General features: G+C 37.5%; 6 protein-coding genes across 15 annotated transcripts; 2 read left to right on the top strand and 4 right to left on the bottom strand.

The window, feature by feature from the left end:
* Position 1: 1 nt before the first annotated feature.
* LOC117563656 (alpha-tocopherol transfer protein-like) lies at positions 2-7,265 on the bottom strand. 3 transcript variants are annotated; one of them, XM_034242070.2, is made up of 6 exons: positions 7,169-7,265; positions 6,621-6,739; positions 1,921-2,100; positions 1,088-1,182; positions 875-1,028; positions 2-809 (listed from the first exon to the last, which is right to left on the bottom strand). In XM_034242070.2, exons 3-6 carry the CDS (start codon positions 2,087-2,089, stop codon positions 322-324), a joined length of 906 nt encoding a protein of 301 aa, XP_034097961.1. In that variant the 5' UTR covers positions 2,090-2,100; positions 6,621-6,739; positions 7,169-7,265; the 3' UTR covers positions 2-321. The 3 variants fall into 3 exon arrangements, with proteins under 3 accessions (XP_034097961.1, XP_034097960.1, XP_034097959.1); XM_034242069.1 differs by lacking the exons at positions 6,621-6,739; positions 7,169-7,265 and adding exons at positions 2,334-2,433; positions 3,286-3,476; XM_034242068.2 differs by lacking the exons at positions 6,621-6,739; positions 7,169-7,265 and adding an exon at positions 5,942-6,300.
* Positions 7,266-7,857: 592 nt separating this feature from the next.
* Positions 7,858-10,508, bottom strand: LOC117563655 (heparin sulfate O-sulfotransferase). The gene is made up of 6 exons (XM_034242067.2): positions 10,255-10,508; positions 9,935-10,194; positions 9,783-9,868; positions 9,584-9,722; positions 8,854-9,074; positions 7,858-8,771 (listed from the first exon to the last, which is right to left on the bottom strand). Exons 1-6 carry the CDS (start codon positions 10,355-10,357, stop codon positions 8,528-8,530), a joined length of 1,053 nt encoding a protein of 350 aa, XP_034097958.1. The 5' UTR covers positions 10,358-10,508; the 3' UTR covers positions 7,858-8,527.
* A 97-nt stretch (positions 10,509-10,605) lies between these two features.
* On the top strand, positions 10,606-12,365 carry LOC117563657 (inhibitor of growth protein 5). 4 transcript variants are annotated; one of them, XM_052002920.1, is made up of 5 exons: positions 10,606-10,894; positions 10,948-11,310; positions 11,372-11,538; positions 11,905-12,063; positions 12,133-12,365. In XM_052002920.1, the coding sequence occupies exons 1-5, from the start codon at positions 10,858-10,860 to the stop codon at positions 12,232-12,234; spliced, it is 828 nt and encodes a 275-aa protein (XP_051858880.1). In that variant the 5' UTR covers positions 10,606-10,857; the 3' UTR covers positions 12,235-12,365. The 4 variants fall into 4 exon arrangements, with proteins under 4 accessions (XP_051858880.1, XP_051858879.1, XP_034097963.1 ...); XM_052002919.1 differs by having other exon boundaries at positions 11,372-11,580; XM_034242072.2 differs by having other exon boundaries at positions 10,612-10,894; positions 11,369-11,538; positions 12,133-12,362.
* A 516-nt stretch (positions 12,366-12,881) lies between these two features.
* LOC117565152 (interferon-inducible double-stranded RNA-dependent protein kinase activator A homolog) lies at positions 12,882-16,907 on the bottom strand. Of its 5 annotated transcripts, none has more exons than XM_034244132.2 (5): positions 16,743-16,907; positions 15,831-16,648; positions 15,465-15,750; positions 13,549-13,686; positions 12,882-13,390 (listed from the first exon to the last, which is right to left on the bottom strand). In XM_034244132.2, exons 2-5 carry the CDS (start codon positions 16,586-16,588, stop codon positions 13,142-13,144), a joined length of 1,431 nt encoding a protein of 476 aa, XP_034100023.1. In that variant the 5' UTR covers positions 16,589-16,648; positions 16,743-16,907; the 3' UTR covers positions 12,882-13,141. The 5 variants fall into 5 exon arrangements, with proteins under 5 accessions (XP_034100023.1, XP_034100022.1, XP_034100024.1 ...); XM_034244131.2 differs by having other exon boundaries at positions 15,831-16,625; positions 16,743-16,905; XM_034244133.2 differs by having other exon boundaries at positions 12,882-13,387; positions 15,831-16,625; positions 16,743-16,905.
* A 140-nt stretch (positions 16,908-17,047) lies between these two features.
* Positions 17,048-20,965, bottom strand: LOC117565149 (coatomer subunit beta'). The gene is made up of 4 exons (XM_034244128.2): positions 20,476-20,965; positions 19,765-20,384; positions 19,107-19,689; positions 17,048-18,501 (listed from the first exon to the last, which is right to left on the bottom strand). The coding sequence occupies exons 1-4, from the start codon at positions 20,828-20,830 to the stop codon at positions 17,306-17,308; spliced, it is 2,754 nt and encodes a 917-aa protein (XP_034100019.1). The 5' UTR covers positions 20,831-20,965; the 3' UTR covers positions 17,048-17,305.
* Positions 20,966-21,208: 243 nt separating this feature from the next.
* On the top strand, positions 21,209-23,700 carry LOC117565151 (protein disulfide-isomerase A5). Its single transcript, XM_034244130.1, has 3 exons — positions 21,209-22,057; positions 22,623-23,234; positions 23,293-23,700. The coding sequence occupies exons 1-3, from the start codon at positions 21,385-21,387 to the stop codon at positions 23,553-23,555; spliced, it is 1,548 nt and encodes a 515-aa protein (XP_034100021.1). The 5' UTR covers positions 21,209-21,384; the 3' UTR covers positions 23,556-23,700.
* Positions 23,701-23,983: the final 283 nt, after the last annotated feature.

Genomic DNA, 23,983 nt, shown 5'->3' with positions numbered 1-23,983 from the left:
GTTTGTTTCAATATTAGAAGTGAGATTTATATATGTGTAAATATACAATCTAAGTAAGTACATTATAAAAGCATAAAATATAACAAGCTATAAGTATACATCGCCCCATTTAAATATGTTTAAAGTTGATTATGATAGTTATAACACTTACTGCCAGATTGGAATCTATGCTTAAAACTAAGGCAATCTTCTTGGCTCTAAGGACTATCGCAAGCGTTGGCTGGAGAAGCGTATAACAGTTGATTGACTTAATTAATCGAGTTGTGGCTATACGAGAGAGAATATCACTTGCTGTGCACATTGCTAGGCTCGAGGCCCCGCTCACTTCTTCTTGTAACCATACGAATTGATGGCATCGTACTCGGCATCGCACATGAGCAACAGCTGATACCATTGATCGCCATCGATGCGGGGCAGCTCGAGGATGCCGCCATAGCAGGATGGCAGACATTTGGGAGACATGTACTTGTGCAGGGATTCGCGATCGGTACCGTGGAAGATGATGCGACTGCGCAGTTTCTCGCGCAGGAACGGCTTGAACAGGGCAAACACCACATTGAAGATCTTTGGCTGGTTTACAATGTGAATCGCCTTGATGCGCAGCGGCACGGAGTCCTGTAGCCAGTCGACAATGCGCTTGGCGAATGGTGGCGTAAACTGCCAAGTCTGCTGCAAGCTGAGGCCATCCATATCGAAGATGACAACGGCGCCATTGATCTGTGTCTCTGGCTCAAGCATGGCAGCCTCGAGGAAAATGACAGCGCCCTTGAAGACCTCATCTAGTGTCACCTGCTTGTGCTTCCAGCGTTCTAAACACGGACAAACGCTTGTTAATGTGATGTCAGTAAAGTCAGTCAAAGAATAATTCACTTACTGCCCAGTTCAAGAAGAAGAATACGGCGTCCGCACTGATCCCTATTGGGAAACACTGTGAGGATGTTGTTTTTGAAGATGTTTGCTTCCCGTGTGGGCTTCAGATCCTTATAAACGTCCGAGTGCTTCACTTTGAACGAGTAGTACCGCTTGATCTATGAGTATAAGGAATGATGCATTAGAGAGTGCAATGAGAGCAAATAGAACAGCTTACCAAGTCGCGGGCACTTTCAGGATAATACTTGCAAGGCCGTAGGAAACGAATTAGCCATTCCTCATTGTCCTTGGGACAGTAGAGATCAGTTTCAGCTGCAAAGCAAACGTGTAGAGTAAATACTTAGTTATTAGCTAGATCTATAAATGTTTATACAAAAGTTAATTAACGGTTCGCTAAGTGTTGATCTCGATGACCTTTTTCCATTACGTGCGTCTGATATAAATTGTATATTTATAACTACAATGTCGTCGTAAGCTTCTTTAATGAAGGGGTCAATTCGTAATGTCAGGAAATCGACTTTCAACCCATTAAAATCTTCGAGTTAAGTAAAAACGTGTACCTTATGATTAACGACATGCTACGAAGCGACTTTTCTATTAATAATTATGTAAGCTTAAACAAATGTGATTTGTTCAGCTTTACGCGATTCTTAAAATATATACTTTTAATTTTATATCCGAGATGGAAGATCATTTCAATAAGGCTAGACAACAACATTGTAAAGCCATGTTTAGATCAGCACTGCTCCTGAAATTATTTATAGTACAAATCTCATTGATTATCTGAATCTGATCAGAGAATATAACTATGTAACGATTATCTTTGACAAAAACAATACTTTACAAGTGCACCTTAAAGATTTTTCAGATCTGTTCCACTTTGATTACGTTGTTACATGTTAATATGGGGATCACCTTGATTCTACATATTAATATTCATGGGGAAAGTTAACCAGATACCCATGAAATCTTTTTTTTCCCGTATTCTTGAGCTTGCAAAACAAGTTTGCAAGTTTATATATATGTTCGTATATATGTATGTATACTCACCCTCCAATAGGCGCTTTAGCTCCTTAGTTGCCTCTTTTTGTCTTTCGGGAGATTCACGTAACTCTCGCACCGCAACTTCCTTTGTTGGGGCAGTGGCTTCGCCGAGTTCAAATTGTAGTGTGAAATCGCCCAATTGAATAGAGGGCAGACTTTCAATATCCGACAACATGGTGGGGACTCCTGTAATAAAGAGGAGCGAATAGAGAAAATGATAATTGTGTTTCAATTAGTATACGTAACTTGAGGAAATTGAAACTGGGCTTTGATCTCTGGTCTGACCACTTAAAAATTGCTAACTAACTAAATAAATGAGTTGGCTAATAATCATAGTCAATTATACACTTAGTATTAAAGCACATACATATAGTATGTAAAAGTTCTCTCTACAAATATTAAGGTAATTATATACTTACTCATTTTGATGTTGATTTTCAGCTACTTTTTGTAATTATTTTGTAGATTCTCTTTTTTTTTAATTTAATGTTTTATTCAAAAGTCTTTTATTTATGTGAGCTTAATGACAAAGTTTGCATATTATTGAAAGTGGTTATTTTTGGAGCATTTAATAACGGATGTTGAATTACAGTATGTCTCAATTAATTAATTTGTATATTCTCTTTTTTTTTTAATTTAATGTTTTATTCAAAAGATGTCAAGTATTTTATTTCTGTTAGCATAACGACAAAGTTTGCATATTATTGAAAGTGTTTATTTTTTTTTGGAGCTACTCTAAAATATGGAGTTATCTTCTTAACCTTGACATTTGTTTCAGTTTTAATATTTTGGTTAGCAAATTGAAACATTTAATAACGGATGTCGAGTCACAGTATGTCGTTAAAACTTATTTATATAAATAGAGACTGTGACTGTGATAAATAGTATTTGCTAATTGAATCTTGAGCTGAATTCTCGAGTACAACTGGTTATAGTTCAATGATTTGAAGGTTGAAACGAGTTTTGCTCTAGGCTTCAAATTACAAATGTATATTCTAATAATACATATACCGAAAATATATAAATATATATATTTATCTATTTTATGTAAGGAACTTCTATTTAAGAAGATTTTAATAATGACGGAGATATAATAGTTTTCGAGATAATCAAAAAAAAGAATGATCTACATTGTGATGGAACGAAATTATTTTGTATCAATTTGGATAACCACAATTAATTGCTAATATATTCAAATATGCTCATGGGTTAAAAACCTCAATTTAAATGATAAGTTTCAACCGTATAGTGTTTTATGCTTGCTTTGGCAAAACCCAAAATCAAACAACTTATGAATTGTTAATGTGCTTGCCAAAAAAGCAAATACAACATAATAATAATCATCATAGCATCTAAAAAAGTAGTACACACTCAGCGCAAAACGCAACAGCACAAAAGTTAATATTAAATCGAAACCGAAATTGAAACTGAAACCGAAAACGTAAAACTCGTTTTTTGGGACGACAATAAAATTGAATGACGGAGTAAAAGAAGGCGGCAAAATATGGAGACGACTAAAAATGCGTCCAACGGAGCCGAAAGAGCTGACGAAACTGACTGTTGTGGCAAAAAGCGCGTTACGGAGATTTTATACCAAGCCAAGAATCAAAACTGGTAACAGATGGAAGCTGAAGCTCAAGTCGAAGCTAAAGTTGAAACTAAAGCTGAACTTGAGCATGACATTCACGTGTTAGTCTCAGCGAGATATACTCACGGAGCGGGTCAGAAAACTAAACAAAACCACGAAACTCGAATACTCTTTAACATGTCATTAAATGTAGTAAAGTGCTAAAGGAAAATTTTACGTGGAGTAATTCTTGATTTAATTATCCAACAATAAGAATAAAATTTCGATTTCCAACTTCAATATAATAAAAATAAACTCTTAATATTTTATTTTTTAAAATTTCAAGTTTAATAAATATTGTAGTTTACCAACCAATCTTCTAAAATCCAAAAATGAAAATGCGCTTAAAATTGACATTAAAGTGCCTGTCTATCTGTCTGTATTGATCTCAGAAACGTATAGAGCTGTAATTTTCGACAGCGCTTGTAGCTTTTGCACGCAAACGGATCAATCGAATAGCAAGCGTAATTTTTACGCTGCGATTTTTTTTTAAATACAATCATAATACAATTCTTAAAATTTGCAATCAGATAAAAATTGTAGGAGTTATTTAACTCAGTCAGTCTTAGGTGCTTTGGTTGACAATTTGGCATATTTTGTACCCTATGCCATATTTTTAATGTAATATAAAATATACTGCTTTTGGTACATTTTAGTACTTTTGCAGTTGAATATAGAATTCTAACTAACACAAACAAGACACACTTTCAATTATTGTTGCCACTGTTCCTTCTATTAATAAGTTTAAAAATCTACCAAATCATTCGGACTTGACCTTAGGGTATAAAAGGGAGAGAGAGAGCGAGAAATACAGAGAGTAAAATAAAAAAGGGAGAGAGAGATGCATGTTGAGTGCATTTGGGAAATTATGCCACTGAAAAAGCTGGTTTTCATTGCGGTTACTCAGCTGTTGTTGTCTCCCATTTTATATCGGATGACGAGCATGGGATATTCCGCATGTGTGTGTGTGTATGGATCAGTAGCATCATCTTAGGCATATAATTAAAGGGCAAGTGGGCTTTCAACAAGCACATCTCTCATTTACTTGACCCTGAAGCTTTGTACCTACGGTTCAATGTTGTTGCTGCGCCCAATGGATGATACACACGTTAATTAGCAATTACCTAGTAATGACACCTGTTCGACGATGACGACGACGACAACAACAGGGCTAACACGTTTCAAATAACACCCAGGCAAGTATGGGCAATGGACTACCTATTTCATTATTATTATTTTTGGTCTAAACGGCAAGCAACACGTGCGAAGCAAACACTACGAAAAGCTTTTTCGGCACACCTTCACTTCCATTCATTAGTCTTGATTTTCGTGTACAACTCTCGATTTCGTTTTAAGCTGGTTTGTAAATGTTAAATAACTTGAAACTTATTGATCAGCTGATTGGATATCAAGCCGACCAATTTCAAACGAGGTGGGGAAGAGGCAAAATGTTATAATAATAAAGAATGTAACAAATTTTAATAAATACAGTTTCAAACGTAAAGGACTGTTTTAACAAATTTACTAAATAATTGTGAAAACTGTGTAATAATTGAGTTGTGAAATAAAATACTATTCATATAATAGTGAAAAATCATTAATTATTAAGTACAAATTTTAATTCAATTACAAATTTTGTATATATGTATGTATATATATTAACTGTATAATAAACCAAAAATCAAATAAGTTTGTGTGCGGAATGGTTAAGTAAGAAGTTTAATAAATTGAAATTAATTAAAATTTTATATAATGACTGCAGAGCAATTAAAAAAAAAAAGAATGGTTAAGTAAGAAGTTTAATAAATTGAAATTAATTAAAAGTTTATATAATGACTGCAGAGCAATTAAAAAAAAAAGAATGGTTAAGTAAGAAGTTTAATAAATTGAAATTAATTAAAAGTTTATATATTGACTGCAGAGCAATTTAAAAAAAAAAAAACTAAAAACTTGTTCATAGAATAAAAATATTACAAAAATTAATAATTTACTTAAAAACGTTTCAATTTATTCAAAGAATGAATTTGACATTGACAAGTAAAGGGCTTTGACCACTGTGTCTATATGAGAGAGTTTCGGAAATGTTTTTCATTAAATTAATTATTATAGGCCGGGCCATTAAAAGGATAAAAGTTGAAACGGTGACAAACATTTCAAGTTGATCGTAAAAAGCGCTTTGAGGTCAGAAAAGTAATGTACTTTTACGATATTTATGTATTTACTTATAAGAGTACAAATATACATATATATATGTATATATATATAAGAGTATATATGCAAGGCCAAGCTAAAGGGCAATATAAAAAGTGCTTCAACCTTACGTGCCAAAAACTTATAAGAGGTAAATAGCGTTCACACATACATACGTATGTACATAAATGTATTTGTGTGCTGTCTCACCTGAAGCGATGGCAGCCGACTCAGAAGCACTGATGGCCATGCCGACAGTCATTGTCCTAGGCATGTAACTAGTTGCAGTTGTCATGGTGATAAATGCACAACTGATTAATTTTTATTTTATTGTTGAAATTATTAATGTTCACTATGCAAGTCAATGATTCTTTTCAACGTGACACTTCCTATGGGTGAATATCTACATACATATATTCACTTATAGCATTTCTTTGAAATCTCACTGTTTACTATTAAATTGGGTCAATGCCAAATGGTTATTGAACTTTACACTACACACAAAAATTTGACTTTTGTTAAGTTTTCTGTATGATTTGCCTTCACAGTTTGCGGCTCAATTCGATTTGATTCGATTCGATTTCAGTGACCCCTTTTTTTTGCAAGCACTAGCACAAGTAGCAACTGTAGCCGAAACTATGCGAATGTAAGTGTAAAAGGAACGACGCGCAAATCTGACAACTCATCAGGGCCCGCAGGTGTAAGTGAGACAGCAACAAGTTGTCGCCTGCATAATTATGTTGTTTTTGTTTTGTTTGGGTTTAGCTCGAAGTCATTGAAGGTATCGTGCTCTTCGTTTGTTAAAGAGAAATCACCAAAATAGCGAAGAGTTACGTAAGGTGCAGATTCATAAATCAAATTAAGCTAACGTTAAACTGTTAGAACTTACCAAAGAAACGTTACAATGCGGGTTTAATCAGCTAATCCAATTGTTACAAATCGAGATCGAGATCCTTTAAATCAAGCGTCTTCAACACAGGTCTAGCTCGCTCTTGACACGTTTAGAGACTGAAAATATAAGGCGGTTTATTCAACAGCTTTATACTCGCATCATCGTATGTGTTGAGTGGTGTATAACGCTCTGCTCTAGTAGTTAAGAAGTAACGCAATTACGTATGTATGTACATTTAGATGTACATACAAATATATATCACACACACTCATGCATATATAATTTTATATCGTGGAACTCAGTCGCAAGTATTTAAAAAGCAAGTATGTAATTATGGCAACCGTCAGCAAGTTAAACTGTCAACGAATGCATCGTTAGCTGTTATACATTGTCTTTTGTTTTGATATTCCTAAGCACCAAGAAGAAATGTGCAGTCAAAGCAAAACAGGGGTTAAGGCCATCGGCGTATTTAGTATGCAACTGTTATACTCAATCCCACAGTCACTATTGTAAGCGTGACATTATTTTGATGTTGTACTACTTACATGACGTTGCGAACTGTTATACTCCAGTTGTGCACATATTCACTTGACTTTTCATCACAGTGTAACACTCAATGTAATAATTCTTGAACATTTGAACTCGCAATTATAATCCCGATTAATACAGCACAAACAAGTATTAACTTCAACAAAAGTATAGTTTCTTAGGTTATATACTCTGTACACGTATGCGCTGTTAGTGTGTATCTTCAGTGTTGGCAATTACAATTATAAAGAGGTTTAAGCGTGCTCGCACTCTGTGTTGCTCACTTTTAATAGTAGTTCATAATTATCTAACTAAAACCCGAAATAGTTGAGACCCAAGTCGTACGATCCGATCCGAATACGGAATACACAACTTGCGTGTCTATGTTCAAATGTACAACTGACGATACTGCCAACTCATTGTCGAAACGCGAGCACAATTAATTAAGCACTTCGCTTTTGTATCCGAAATAAAATTGAATTTCAATTTTTACTTACCTTAACACTCAGTTTGAGTCTCAGCCTATCTATCAGTTCGTCAATAAAACAAGCCGTCAATGCTGGACACGCTACGTCAGTTTTAAAAGTTCAATGGAATTTCGCACCGCTATCAGAGAAGTTTCCACGACGGCTATGGCAATTAAACTTACTCGTAAACAAAGTACGAATTGCATAAACCAAATATTAACAATTAACTCGTTGTATGGTCACTTGACAGGTTTAATCAATTTGCAAGTTGCATGCAGCTGATAAGCTAGAGACAACTGATGATATGACTGACATATAGAGTTTTAGATATTTACATATATTTTTGACTTGATAAGTTCCATAGTTACATATAATTGCTAAAATCTGATATAAACGTGCGAGTCCCGTAATATCATTGCACTTATGACTTACGTTAACCTCTAAGTACCTTAATATTAATCGTATGAGTAGACCCAGTAAAGATTCCATACTATTCATAATATCTGCTGGTTCCATTTTACACGGTATTGTCAAATACTTATTATAAAAGAGTACAATTAACTAGACGAATCAATAATTGTGCTTCATTTAGTTATTACAATTGTTACTAGATATTGCTTACATACATCTAAGAAAGCGATTTTTTAAGTGTTATACAATAATGTCTTATACTATTATACAAAAAAAAGGAAACATTAATATGTCAACGATATTCAATGCTAAAGTCTTTTGTGTCTTTTAAGAATAGTACGCTTGATGCGTTTTAAGTACAGATCATATCTAGAGGAGCTATTCAAATCAATATACCTTAAATTAACTGGCATTATTATACTTAAGTCTGAACCTGATCTGTCATTGTCTGCTTTTGATTCGCTTTTTGCATTTGTTACCCCTGCATTTCGAACGCAATCATTTTGGTCTTATCTTCTCATACATAAACTGCTGCAAATGCTTATTATCGGGCTGCATTAGTTTCTTCTTTGTAAACTCAAATTGTTCAAGGGCAAATTCATACAATTCATTTTCCATTTGCCAGATCTTGGATCTCTGTATGGTTTGTATGGTAGCTTCACTGGGCGGTATCTTTGATGAGGTTACGCGTAAATGAGATTTATTGGAGTTTTGATAGTGCTCCCGAAAGCCTAGGAAAATTCTGTAATCAAAACAGTACAATAAGAATATATACATACATACATATAACGGTGTAAAAAGTTGGTAAATTATTTTGAACTCACCTGGGTAGCGATCTCTCAAGTAGATCCACAAATTCGTACATTTGCTCTGTGACACCGACTAGAAAATATTCATTGACCAAATTACGTTTGGCCTGCTTCAAGGCCCAATCACTACCAGGCTCCCAGCATTCGGCAGCGTGTCCGCAAAAGAATGGTATTTGCATCCACATATTTCTGGGATCACAATCGGGTTGCTTTTGAACCACGCAATCATCAAAGGTCTGCATGAAGAGAATAAACATGAGTAAATTGGAAAATACAACAAAATGTTTAGTATTGTAACATGTATAAAATCTAAAGTATTATAAGTATGAATAAGAGACTGAGAATAATATTTTTTTGTGAATTATATTTGTTTGATGTCTTGACAATTATTCTATTATCATTTCTTTTTGCACCAAAATTCTACATCAGTATTTTTGACTTAAATGAACATACAAATATTAATGTCTTATCTCGCACTTATAAATATATAATTGCACTTTCTAGTTCATTTTACTACGTTTTATTTGCTCTATCGATCATCTAATCGATATTGCATTGTTTTTCATGCATCTGATTTTATTTGAAAATGTGCAAACAACAAATCTGTTCTTATCCGTCAACTTAAGCATAAAAAAGAAAATATTGTTCAATCTTGTGACTTTTAAATGTTTGAAAACCTCAATTTAAAGTAAAAATGAAACCGATTAGCAGAGCTGATAAGAACTTTCAGAATTGTTCTACTTACGATTTTATTGCCCGCCTTTTTGCGAACTAGATTAGGTCTATAGTTATCTCCATAGCGCAAAAAATAATAATAAGATACTAGCCTATCTAGCGGCTTACGCACCAAATTTATGTAGATTGGTTTATGTGCGATTTGAAATCTGCAGAACGACAAAATGATAATATTATTTATATAGATTCGTATATGTATGAATGCTTACTTGGAAAAGTCAAGAAATGCCATATGCCCATGATATAGAGCCGGCTTCATTTCATGCCATTTTGTCACATTTCGCACAAAGGAAATCTGCAAAAAAAAAAATAGCAAAAATTTACCAAAAACAAAATCAAGAGCAATAAGCAAATGACGCACCTGATTTGGCAGAGATAGGACGTGCATATTGGATGTGACATTAATATGCAAGACATGATATCTGTTCAATTTGCACAGATCGTAAGCAATGTTAACGAAACTTGTTGAGCCAGTCTTTGGGACACGATTGTAAAGCACCACCAATTGTTCCTCATAGTCAAAATTATCCAAAGTGGGGGCAACACGATCCACAGTCATTTGTTCTGAATGAGGGCTGTTGTTTTGGTCTCTGTTGGCGAGCTTAGTTAGCGGCTTAAAGGCTACGTGGTAGCGTTTATCCGTTATAAAAAATTCTTATTGTCAGAAATCTCATTACATACCGTGTTCCAATCGAATCTCCAACAACCAATAACAGGCGACAATGCATATAACGGCAACTATCAGCCAATGTACCGGACGCATTATGGGCAACATTTTCCGCATCTTGGTAGTGCCCGTGCTATCGTGATATTTAATTTTTTGAGCGCTCAACACATTTTTTCATTTATTTAAGTTTAACTTCTAGTTCTTTGCATTTTGGTACCGTTTTTTCGTCACAATAAGCAGCTGGCTATAATGTTGACTTTCGCAAAAATCAGCTGCTTTAATAGTACTAAGCCAGACAAAAGCTGAATGGTATAAATATAATTGGTGCTGCCACATAGCTGATACGTCATTATTACAAAATATATAATAAAAGATCAATGTCAGTGATTAAGTTATTTATTTAAACTTTGTGGGTTTAGTTTTAAATGTTAAAGAATACTCCAAAACTCCTTCAACAAGTCGATAGGCGCTTTGTTAAGAGGTTGCCACCTGTGTTTAAGTATCGCTATCGATACATTTCTGTACAGCCAGCAAAACAGCTGTAGACGAGTCGTAAATAGACGCTTGTTTTTTGTCAGTAAATTGAAATTTAAGCGAAACGCGAAAAGTGCCACAAAATGTCATCAGCCATATATTTAGAAAACTATCTAGATGGTATGTATAAAGCCAGCAAATAAAAAGTGCTCTAACATTGTGTTTTTTACAAGGATTGGAATCTCTGCCCACTGAATTGGAGCGAAATTTCAAGCTGATGCGAAAACTGGATGATCGGGCACAAACCGCCATGAAAAGCATCGACAGCCATGCAAAGGATTTTATGCGCAAGCTGACCTCGGAGAACGGTGGTGCAATGAGCGAGGAAGACCGCAAAGAGCGATTGGAGGACATCAAAGCATTGTTCGGCAAGGCCAAGGAATACAGTGATGATAAGGTGCAACTGGCCATACAAACTTATGAACTGGTGGATAAACAAATCCGTCGGCTCGACAATGATTTGGCACGCTTCGAGGGTGAGATACAGGAAAAAGCATCCTCTACGCGGGCCAAATCCGAGGAAGCAGTTGCCAAAAGTACGTAAATTTCCTTTAATGGTTTTATTTGTATATTATTTTGAAAGCTGTTCTGCAGAAGGTGGTCGCAAGAAAACCAAGGATTCCAAAACGACGGGCAAAAAGAAAAAGCCCGCTTCCTCCGACGAGGAAACTGGGCGCAGCGGTAATCATTCGAACAGTGCTAGCGGCGCAACTCTTAACGCCAGCAGCAGCGCTGGTCAAGGTACCAAAAAGAAAAAGTCCAAGGTAAATCAAGAAAAAGAAACACGCAAGGGGGGCGCTCAAAAGGTAAATCATCTTCATCAACATTATATCATTATGCTGTTAGCTTTGTTTTTCTATATTATTAAAACTCTATTCAGTTTGTTTGCCTGGTAGAAATAGCAAAAACGCTGAATATACGAAAAAGGTAGATATCTTTCCAGTATTCTCCTCCTCACTTTTACAATTTGAAGTACTGATGTTTATTGTATGTATATTCAGTGTATTTGATATCCAATTTAGTTGGGACTTGCATCTATCATTTACATTTCACCTGCTTGCATGATTCATTAATCCAAAAATCTTGTCAAACAATAGAAAGTACATAAATTTGTTGATTCTCAATTATAGAAAACCGCTGATGTCGATGATTCAGAAAAGGAATCTTCTCATACGGCCGCCACGCATCCTAGCGATGTTATGGATATGCCTGTGGATCCAAACGAACCTACGTATTGCTTGTGCCACCAAGTTTCCTATGGCGAGATGATTGGCTGCGACAATCCGGACGTAAGTCTTCCAACCCATTATATTTGTAATGCACCTTATTTAAAACTTGTTTTGGCTTTTCATTACTAGTGTCCCATCGAGTGGTTCCACTTTGCTTGCGTTGGCCTCACCACAAAGCCAAAGGGTAAATGGTTTTGTCCAAAATGCACGCAGGACCGTAAAAAGAAATAAAATCTTGCTACTGCCCCGATGGTCGTCAATGTAAATAGCCTATAACGCCGCTTAGTTGATAGTTTAGTCTAAGCATTGAGTATTTTAAATAAATATCTTTCCAAAATCCGAACTGTCTAAACAAGAGTTTCAATCCCAACTTCTTTTTGTATTGAAACTTTAATGTATGTATATTAATTTAATGAAAAATATAATAAATATATATAAGTTTCATTACATACAGCAGTCAATAACAGCGTTAGTTAGCTGAGTTTAACATATAAATACGTTTTATTTTCAGAACAAGTTCAGTTGCTATTTAAATGTATTAATATTAATATGTTTCATTATAATTCCATTCCATTTTGCTTAGCCTACGCAATCTTCGTATTTTTAATAATAATTTTTCAACTTAAAATCTTTATAATTCGTGGAACTTATTCATTCAGTTGTGTGTAATTATGGGGTCGAGTTAATTAAAAGTCGAATCAGTTGCAAACCATATTTGAAAAATAATAGGGAAAAATAAATGGGGCATAACAATGCGTATATTACAAGGCCCTTTAAGTTGTTAAACTAGTCGAAAATTGTTCTCGTGACAACTAATTTTCATCAATTTCTAATAGATTAACTTTATAATCTTAAATTAATTAAGAAGCAGCGCGAGCTCTTTCTGTGAAGTTTAAGGTATTTAATATTAATGATTTCATATTAGTTAGTGCCTGTCTTTTTCAACAGCTATAAATTAGTTTTTGTATTAACTAAGCTCAAACTAAATTTTATGATAAATATTGAATACAGTGTTCAGAGTTTTCCATGAACCAAGGAACTTAAAAGGGAGGGGGCGATGGAACAAGGGCGTTTTGCTTTTTGTTTTTTTTTTTTCAACATCGTTATGTGCGTTCAGATTTTGCTATCAGTTAGTGGCCTATTTTTTGGTCATAATCTTGAGATACTCCAGAGCATTTTGGGCCGCATGTCGCTGAGCTTCGCCAGTTGTGGATCCCGTACCATGGCAAACACCTACGGGCAAAGTGGATAACTGTACCAGACACTGAAATTGGCCACTAAACGTTCGCTCTTCGATATCCACGTAGGTGACTTCAAACTGATTCTCGACTGAAATCTCCGAAAGCAGTTTAATGTAGTCGATTTTCGAGCTCTTGAGGCATGTCTTCTGAAAGTCAAAAGGAAACATAAACATGTTCATAAAATAAAGAAAACAATAAATATATATATATTGAATAGAATTGTGTGTTCCGATTTACAAGTTGTTTCATTGGAATGCAACCAAGTGATAAACGTGGCGTCTTTAGGAACAAAAACTTAATTTACCTGTAATTTAAGCAGTTTTTTGCCCGTCGCGTTTTTCAATGTCTTATGGAACTGCGACACTTTATTACTGTGCAGCGTTGTCAGTGTTGGCACAGTGATATCTTTCAAATCACCATAATAATTATCGTTAATGCGGGGCTGTAAATAAAAGCGCAACGTTTTGTCAATACGCAGAAACTTGAATGGTGAGTTGAAACATATCACAAAGTGTTGCTCTTAATTTGTTCTTCTTGTCAATAAATGATACACAACACAAAATTCGCGCAATTCCAAAGGTTCCAATTATATACAAATAATTAAAGGAAAACTTAGTGAGAATGTTGAAAAATAAAATTTAAAAAATTGAAAGGCTAGCTGTTAAATGTTAGTTTGGCTTACCGATTAGTAAATTTAAAATGAAATAATAACCACAAACACCGATATTTCATCTTATTACTATAATGTTTACAAATACTAAAAAATATAAATAAAAGCAGATGAAGTTTTATGTGCAAATGTGGAAATTGCAAATGTATATTTAAACAAAAAATTTAAGTTTTTCTGACTATCTTTTACACAACATTCTTTAACTAATCTTATGATTAATCAAAGGCACAAGAAAGTAACAGTCGAGTGTGCTCGACTGTGAGATACCCGCTTCCCATTTTAAATAAAATCAAACAGTGTCGCAAACATACTAGAAATATACCAGATTGTCAGCCAATGCAACTAAGACCATTTTAATCCTATCGCAATAAAATGTTCATCAATTATGCAGACTATAGGTATTATTGTACGTACAAAAATGTATCGATTTTGGTGCAAGCATTGTAACTCATTTAGATGCTCTAACATACGGACGGAGGCACAAAGTTATAATAAACTTATACACTCTGGATAGTGGGTCTAAAAACAATGCATTGCAAAATATATAAAGGCATTAGTTGCAACTGAAACAGGTTAAGCCAAAGCGTTAAAAGTTACAGACAATACAAACAAGTCATAAAGCTACAGTCGAGTGTACTCGACTGTGAGATACCCGCTACCCATTTTGAATAAAAGCAATATATTTTGCGGTATTATTCTAAAAATATACCAAATATACTACAAAAATACTAAAAATATACCAAATGGTATATGTGGTATATCGATATAGTATCGCATTCAAAATATACCATAGACGGCTCAATATACCAGATTGTCAGCCAAAGCAACTAAGACCCCTAGTAAGTAGGCGTTTTTGCCCATACAAAAGTATTTCTTTAATAACTTCGACAATTTTTATCTGATCGCAACCAAATTTTCAGGAATCAGAACTACTATAGTTATTATTATATACCGCAACTCTAGCTTAAAAATTACGCTTGTTATTCAATTTTTTCATTTGCGGGGGCGGAAGTGGGCGTGGCAAAAATTTGAAACAAACTTGATCTGCGTGCAAACATAACAAATGCTGTCGAAAAAAAATTATAGCTCTATCTCTTATAGTCTCTGAGATCCAGTGTTTCATACGGACGGACGGACAGACACACAGACGGACATGGCTAGATCGTCTCGGCTGTTGACGCTGATCAAGAATATATATACATTATAGGGTCGGAGATGCCTCCTTCTACCTGTTACATACATTTCCTGCCGGCACAAAGTTATAATACCCTTCTACCCTATGGGTAGCGGGTATAAAAAGAAGGCATTCATTACAATGAACTCAAGAAAGGCCTATCGAAAACAATATATAGTTAGTTAAGAGTGTTAAGAAAAACATTTGGGTTGCGAGCCACACAAGCTATTATGTATTGGATGCTTGTTTATAATTCAATAATATCTAATTCTGGTGAAACGCGCTCGTAATATTTTGGTGATGTTAGAGTATTTGAAAGATTTGCCGGCTGCTGCTGTTGCTGCACGGCATCATCTACAAGTTTTAGATTACTCACATCGCCCTCCAGTTCGCTGCAAATGCTATCATTGATTTTGGCAGCATCAATGGGCGTCTCCTGCAGTCGGGTCCACATTTTGTGGGCGGCCAAACGCTTGGCAATTTTCTTGCTTTTACCCTTGCCCACCTCGTGATAGTGCAAAATGCTGCATGCAATCGTAAATTGCCTCTCGTGTGGCAGCCCCACCTCCGTTTCCGTTATATACGATGGCGGGGGCCAGCGACGTTGCATGCACATCTCCTGCAGCCAGCCGATAGGATTGCCCACGATCTTGTCGCTGCCACTGTCGGGGAAAAAGTGAAAAAATATGTAGCTTAGTTGCTGTTCTGTAAGAAACAATTAATTAACCATTGCTATAATTACTCGCCACTGCCAGAAACATTGGCATTGCCGCCATCACCTCCGCTACTTGTCATCGAACAGTTGACGGCAGATGTTGATGTTGAATTTCCCTGAGATTCGAGCTGGACACCAATAAGCTTGTCAATAAGAGCACGAGCGGCAGCATGCTTCGCCTCTTTCTTGGAGCGTCCAGCGCCCATGGCTGTGAACGGCGTGTCCTTGTCCTTGAATGAAACGCGAAACCGAAACGTCGGCTCATGTATGGCGCCCTCGATCTGCACCAGTTCATAACCCGGCGTAATGCCGCGCCGACTCAGTAGCTCTTGCAGTATGCTGACTGGTGTCTTCATTGCCAGCCCATTGGCATCGGTGTCGTTAACAAATTTAAGGGAGTCATCAGTAGGCAACATGCCGACGCTACCCACAGTGCTTAGCTCCGACAGCTGCTGCTGTTGTGGTTGTTGCTGCTGCTGTTGTTGCTGTTGTATTACTTGAAGCTGTTTCTCTTTCTTGATTTTTGGACGCTGCATCGCAGCATTTTTGGCCGCCGATGAGCTCCCACCGGTGGCAGCGCCGTTGGCCAAACAGGCAGCTGCTAGAGCAGCTGATGAATTGCCCATGTTGTCATACTGACGACGCGGTGCAAATCCTGATTGAATGGGCTGCTGTTGTTGCTGCTGCAGCTGCTGCTGTTGCTGGATTTGCTGTAAATGAATTTGTTGCTCGTGCAGGAGCTGCTGCTGCTGCTGCCCATGGTTATGATAGTTTTGTGGCTCCATTTTCCAAGGTAATTAATTAATTAGAAACTTTGTGTATCTGCAATGTAAAACGCTACGTTGCTTAAAACCAAAAAATCAATAAATTGTAAACGTTTCTGTCTTCTAAATAATCATTTTGTCTTTGGACACTAATGCTTGACGGCTTGATACTTACGATTGATTGACGGCTTTGGCTGATTTTTATTTAATAATAATTTATTAATTGCTTATTAATAACCCATTCTTAAATAAAAAATACAGCAAAATGCGGACGCACAGACGATATCTGCGTTTAGATGTATTTGTGATGATATTGAGTTGCCGTACTGATTTAATCTGACAGAAGGCACAGTGGCAACGCTGATGAGCTCGACTAGTAACATCGATTGACAAATGATACGAAGCAACAACGCGCAAACATCGATAGTAATTGAAGTTCCTATTATGAATGGATTTGAATTTACTCCCCAAATATGTATGTTTATGTGTATATATATATAGTTTTTATTTAATTTGTATAATTAATGCACGGGAAACATTCATTCAATCAAATCAAAGGCGAATGCATCGGTATGTGTGTGTGTTTGGTTCGTATGTGTATGGATTTGGGCATGGAATTTATAGCTTTAAAATGCGCGATTTTTTTTTTTTTGAAGCAATTTTTCCCGAAACAACAACAAGATTTACGTTATTTCTATGCAAATATTATTGAATACAGAGTTTGCCTTGCTTTCGCATTTAATCATCGCTGAGAAAGTCCTCATCCAGATTCACATCTGTCGTATCAATGTTGTCATCCAGCGTTATGCCATCAATCTCCAGATCCAAATCATCATCATCTTCCTCCTCACTAGCTGCTGATGCTGCAGCAGCAGCTGCTGGCTTATTGCTGCTTGTGACTTGTGGCACAAACGCAGGCTTCTCCTTATCCTCCAGCTGACCGACTCCCCTCTGTGCCTCGGCCGCTTGTAGCTCCTCCAGAGGATTGCGATCGCTATTTAATGGCAACTGACCGGCAATACGTGCGGGAGCCTTGCGTGTCCGCTCTTCTTGCAGATGCTGCTCAACGCGCAGAGCATCACCCAGACCCGGAAAGAGATTTGTATATTGCGTGGGATCCGCCAGCGATTGACCGGCCTTCTCATTGACTTTGCTCAGCTCCTCGCGCCACAATTCTACCACACGCGACATCTGGCTGGGCATGTAGGTGCGGGCAAAGAAGGCCGCTTCGGGCAGACGATTGGTCTCGATGAGAATCTCCAGACAGCGCTCAACATCCGAACGCAGGAATGCGGACAGGAATGCAATATTATGCCGACCCTGGGTAGAACTGGTGGCGCCCAACTCTTGCAACATCTCGGCATCTCCCGATGCCGTCGAAAGAAGCAACAAGCCACTGAAATCGTTTGCCTTCTGCATGCACTCCTTGACCAAGGACATGTTATTCTTGCGGGACGCCACATCGGCTAGCTGTGACCATTTCTGTGCGTTCTCCGCCTCGCGTGCCAACTTCAATGCAATATCCAACTCGCCAATTTGCAGGGCCAAGTCAAATTTGTGATCCGCATCCGTGGACACCTGCAGCGCCTGTGCCTTAAAGCCCTGCTTCTCCAGGAAGTGAGCAACGCGTGTCCGATGCTCTTTTGGTATAGTTGGCAACACCAGATCAGCACGCTCAAAGTCGCGACGCATTACGGCTGTCTGATATTCAAGTACAGATAGCTGCAGACTGAAGCTGATCACGTTCAGCTCCTTGTCGCCTAGATACAGGCGATTATCCTTGGGTACATAGCCCAGCAAATACATGGTGCGGTCCAAGTGCGAAATGGTCACAATCTCGCCACCAACATAGTAGTTGATGCGGTTCACGGAATTGGTATAGATGAAGCAATCGCCTACCCACAGACCAGTTTTTACTGATTCTGAAACTTCACCTACAATAGAAGAAGGAGGTATATTACATATTAAAGGTGCTTTCGACTTTTGAATTCTTATTAAATATAGAAACGTCCATCTAATTTGTATAGCTCGTATAAATGTGCCAGCCTTAAAGATATCATATATAAAGATGGTGTAGATTCTTCACCTGCTTAAAGTTTGGATTTGTTGGCCAAATAATAATAATAATCTTATGATTATCTACTGAGTTTTTTGAAAATATTTCTTTACATTTTCAATTTTCTTAATTTCCTTTCCTTTATACTTTATAATATACTAAAGTACTCAACCGCGTTTTTTAACTTATTAAATTAAAATCTACTATATAACATAAAATCTAAAATATTCTATATTATAGATTCTACGCTAATAAATAAATCTTTTACATTATTGAAGCTACATCATTTCAAATTCTATACGAAATATGTTGGATTCCTGAAAATAACTATCAGTCTTTTTTTACTATTAAAGTTCATTTAGTTCTTTTACCGGAAGCAAATTTCCATTTTTGAACCTAACAAAGTTTTTCAATCCATTCAACGATTGATTCAGACACGGCGGATATTATTACATATTTTTATGTTGGAATATTTTAACTTACCAAGCACATTAAAAGCACTTTCCACGCCATCGTCTTCGAGTCCCTCCTTGCTCTCCAGCGCATTGGAAATTTGTGCTGTATCCACGCCCAGAATAAAATACGAATCGTCGGTGGCCAAGCAAACGAGGCTGCCACTTTCATTCCAGAACACATTGCGCGGCTGGACTTCGATGCGTCGCACCAGCTGCAAAGTCTCCCAATCATAGAATGCTAATCCCGAAGATGTCTTCACACCAAAGTAGTAGCCTCCATAAATGTTCTCGGCTCCATATTCGGGCGTAAAGCTCTTGCGTTCCTTGAAGTTACGGAACAGGCGAACAGTGCCATTATTTTCACGAATTGCATACTCATTGCTCTCCAGAGCCCAAACGAATTCCTGAGCCGAGCCGAAGCCTTTATTACGCAACGCCATGGAAGTATAGATGATGTATTCGCCATCGCCGCAGACCACGACGAAATGTCCATTAGGATTGTGGGAAATGGTCTGGGGATAAATCTCACAGGCACCCATATCCTTGACGGCAACGGGTAAACGTTCGCCATCCTTAATCTCGGTGCTATCTGCAATGGTTTTCAGATTAACCTGCCCAAAAAAAGAGATTATATAGTAATCAAATGATATAATATAAACATATTCAAATATTAATAAACTACTCACCTGCTGCATTTCGGAATGTTTGGCCCACACAATCTTGCCACCCACCACATCCATAGACATGGCCGGTTCTTCGCGACCCACTTTAATGATGATAGAACCCTCATCATAGCCAAGGGCAACATTATTGGTTCCTCGCATGCTGGAAATTGTCCAAACGCGTTCGAAGCCATAGTTAAGACACGTCTCCAGACGATAGGTGCCCGAGTGCCAAATTCGAACGGTGCCATCCTCAGAACCCGTCAGCACAATGGGCAATTCGGGATGGAAACAAACAGCAGAGATATTCTGAGCGTGTCCTTCCAAGGTTTGCACACACGTCTTGTTCTGATAATCCCAGATCTTAACTAGGCGATCATCTGCACCCGAAATCAAATACGGCTTATCACCGCCATGATAATAATCTACACAATTTACACCTTTCTCGTGCCCCTCAAGAGTAAAGTTGGCGAAATTGGATCCCAATTGCCAGACCTTAACGGTGCGATCCAAGGATGCCGATGCAAAGGTGTTGTTGTCCTTTGGATTAAATACGATCTGCATGACATAGTGAGTGTGCCCCTCGAAGACACGCTGGCAAGCCCAGAGCTTCTCCCAGTTCCACAACTTGATGAGCATATCATCTACAACATAATTATCGAAATGTTGCCATTAAATTAATAAGTGATAAGAAAAACTCAAGGAATTAAGGTCAGCGACATTATTGCAACATACCACTGCTAGTAAGCACCAGCGGTTGTGTGGGATGCACGGCAATGCAACGTAAGTAATCAGAGTGCGCCTCATAAGAATGCACCTTCTCCAGGGTGTTGTAATTAAATATGCGTATTTGCATATCATCGGATCCGGTGATGATCCAATTCTTGCGTGCCACGAAGCGGGCCGAGCGCACTGGCACATCGCATACCTCAAAATCTTTAACCAACTGCTGGTTCTCATAGTTCATGATGTGTACGTGGCCATTGTATAGGGCACACAACATCCATGGTTCGGCCGGATGTAGATCAACACACTTGACGCGATCGGAGCGCGAGGTCAGGCGACGCTTGATGTCCAATTTGAGGGGCATCTTGCTGATGATGGCGGCGTTAATATGTCTTACTACAGCGAATTCAACTTATTTATATATGAAGTTCACTGCGGCTAAGATGTAAAAAACTTGCTATCGTTCTTCTTCTTCTGCCTCTTGTTAATGTGTCAGAGTTAAGAACCAGTGTTGCCAACTGCCACGTACATTTAACAGCTTTGCATTTTGTGCCTACATCGATTTGCCGATTATTTATTTTACACAATGAAATGGTGCCATTTTCTTTGGAAGCAAAAAGAATTGGCGAAAGAAATAATTATTTACATCATATAATATTAATTTCCTTTATTATAAAGCAAGTGGTTAGTAAATTGAATGTAACCATTTATAAACTATTTGAATCAACTGTTTCTACCGCAGTGTGGCAACGCTTGTCGCTTTTAACGCTGACGTCTTCATTGGCATTTTCTGTTGCAATTGTTGTTTAGCTAAACGTAAAATAGAATGAACTTTTTACTTACATTAGTTAATCTATTATGAATCATTGTTAAATTAGTTAGTTACTTGCAATAATCATAAAGTCTTGTTAAATAAAAATGGTGACTCAACGCCGCTTTTTTATAGCCCAGTTTACGCTATTACTAATTATCGCACTTGTTGCCGCTAAAACGAAACTTTCCGGAGTCCAAGAAGACATCGCTGACTACAAGGATTTCAAGAAGCTGCTGCGCACCAAGAATAATGTGCTCGCTCTCTATGTGTCCAGTGCCAAAGCGGCTGCCAACGAGCTTAAGGTATTCCGTGAAGCGGCTGAAACTATTCGCGGCACCGGAACCATGTTGTATGTGGACTGCGCAAATCAGGAGAAGAAAAAGCTGTGCAAGAAGCTGAAGGTGTCACCAGAACCCTACACGCTGCGCCACTACAAAGATGGCGACTTTCACAAGGACTATGATCGGCAGTTGAACGTCGCCTCCATGGTAACATTTATGCGAGATCCAACAGGGGATTTGCCATGGGAAGAGGATCCAGCTGGATTGGATGTACTTCACTTCAACGATGCGGCGGCATTTACAAAGCATCTGCGGAAGGACATACGTCCCATGTTAGTCATGTTTCATGTACCTTGGTGTGGCTTCTGCAAGCGTATGAAACCAGACTACAGCAAGGCAGCCAGCGATCTTAAGGCGCAGGGTGGATATCTGTTGGCCGCCATGAATGTGGAGCGCCAGGAGAACGCTCCCATTCGTAAGCTTTTCAACATAACTGGTGAGTCAATCCATTAGAGTTTCTTATTCGCATATGTTAGGAATCAATAGGTCAATATCCAAGCCATTGTAATTATCTTAATCAGTAAATATCGAACACACAAATCTGTTGTAGATTTTAGATCGATGTATTTATCTATATTTTACAAAAATTCCTTAGATCTGACTGACTTACTAAATTATTACTGCAGAGTAAGAGCAATGAGTTTCAGCATACATGAACAACAAAGATTGTCTGTTATCCATCTATGTATTTAAATGTACATATATCTATAGAATATTATTTGCCCTCACCTCCAACATTTAGTTAAGAAGATTTTACTCAAAATTAATTTTTTTTACCAAAACGGTTATTTTAAAGTGGAATATCACTACGAACATGTGTAGGTTTGATTAAAATTCTCTTCGATTCCTGACTCACTGACTATACTCCACAACCAAGTTTACAATTCTTAATTAGTAGTCCACCAATTTATATTCTAACATTTAAATTAGTCGGTGGACTCTCTTTCAGGATCTTTTAAACTTATTTAATCGTTATTCTAAAATAATGAACCCTTTTTCAGGTTTTCCCACTCTAATTTACTTTGAAAATGGCAAAATGCGTTTCACTTACGAAGGTGAAAATACAAAAGATGCTCTGGTCGCCTTTATGCTGAATCCCACTGTCAAGCCAACTCCCAAGCCGAAGGAACCCGAATGGTCGGCAGACACTGGCTCGGAAATAGTGCACCTGACAACGCAAGGTTTTGATCCGGCTTTGAAAGACGAAAAGTCGGTGCTGGTCATGTTCTATGCTCCCTGGTGTGGCCATTGCAAGCGCATGAAACCAGAATATGAGAAAGCCGCGCTCGAGATGAAGCAGAATAATGTGCCCGGAGTGCTGGCCGCATTGGATGCCACCAAAGAGCCGAGCATAGGAGAAAAATACAAAGTCAAAGGCTACCCGACAGTGAAATACTTTGCGAATGGTGTTTACAAGTTTGACGTCAATGTACGTGAAGCATCAAAGATTGTGGACTTTATGCGTGATCCCAAGGAGCCGCCACCACCACCACCGCCAGAAAAGAGCTGGGAAGAGGAGGCTGACAACACTGAAGTTCTGTTTCTCAATGACGAAACATTTAGCACAACTCTAAAGCGTAAGAAGCATGCTCTAGTCATGTTTTATGCGCCATGTAAGATTCACTAGCTCTTGCTTAATTTCAATTTATTTAATTATTCCTATCCTTTTAGGGTGTGGTCATTGTAAACATACGAAGCCTGAATTTACCGCCGCAGCAAATGCGTTGCAAGATGATCCGCGTATTGTCTTTGTCGCTGTAGATTGCACCAAATATGCAACGCTGTGCGGCAAGTACAATGTGCGAGGATATCCCACCATACTGTACTTCTCGTACCTCAAAACCAAGCTGGAGTACAACGGAGGACGCACCAGCAAGGACTTCATTTCCTATATGAACAATCCGCCAAGCGCCACGGAACACAACGAACTGTGATCTGTGTTTAATCATTTCGAATCTCTTAACTGTATTAATTTGCATTTATACCACAAACTCATTCCAGAGCGTGCGAACAACTTGTAAACTGCTAAATGCGAATCTCATTCGACTTACTAAAAAGACTTTAATCTATACTCTTAAATGATGTTTCTTTTGTATATTTCGAATCTATATGCGTGTTGTATATTGCCTACTAAACTCGGGGCTTGGTTCAATATGTTGCATGGTTTACCATTGTACCTCTTAAAATTTTAATTTAATCGAACTAAATTGTTCAAATTTTGTAGGATTGTATAGAAAAAAACATTTTTAGTATTTTTCCACTGTTTCACATTTCAAACTTTTGTCTTATCAGGCCATCCCATTATTTTAGTCGAATTTGTTTCAATATAGTCGTTTTACCTATGCAATCAGAGATCACAAGA

Source organism: Drosophila albomicans, chromosome 2L, assembly GCF_009650485.2.
Source record: "Drosophila albomicans strain 15112-1751.03 chromosome 2L, ASM965048v2, whole genome shotgun sequence".
Lineage (NCBI taxonomy): Eukaryota > Metazoa > Arthropoda > Insecta > Diptera > Drosophilidae > Drosophila > Drosophila albomicans.
The sequence above is the reverse complement of the archived record's forward strand: the minus strand, read 5'-3'. Positions and strand labels throughout refer to the sequence as shown.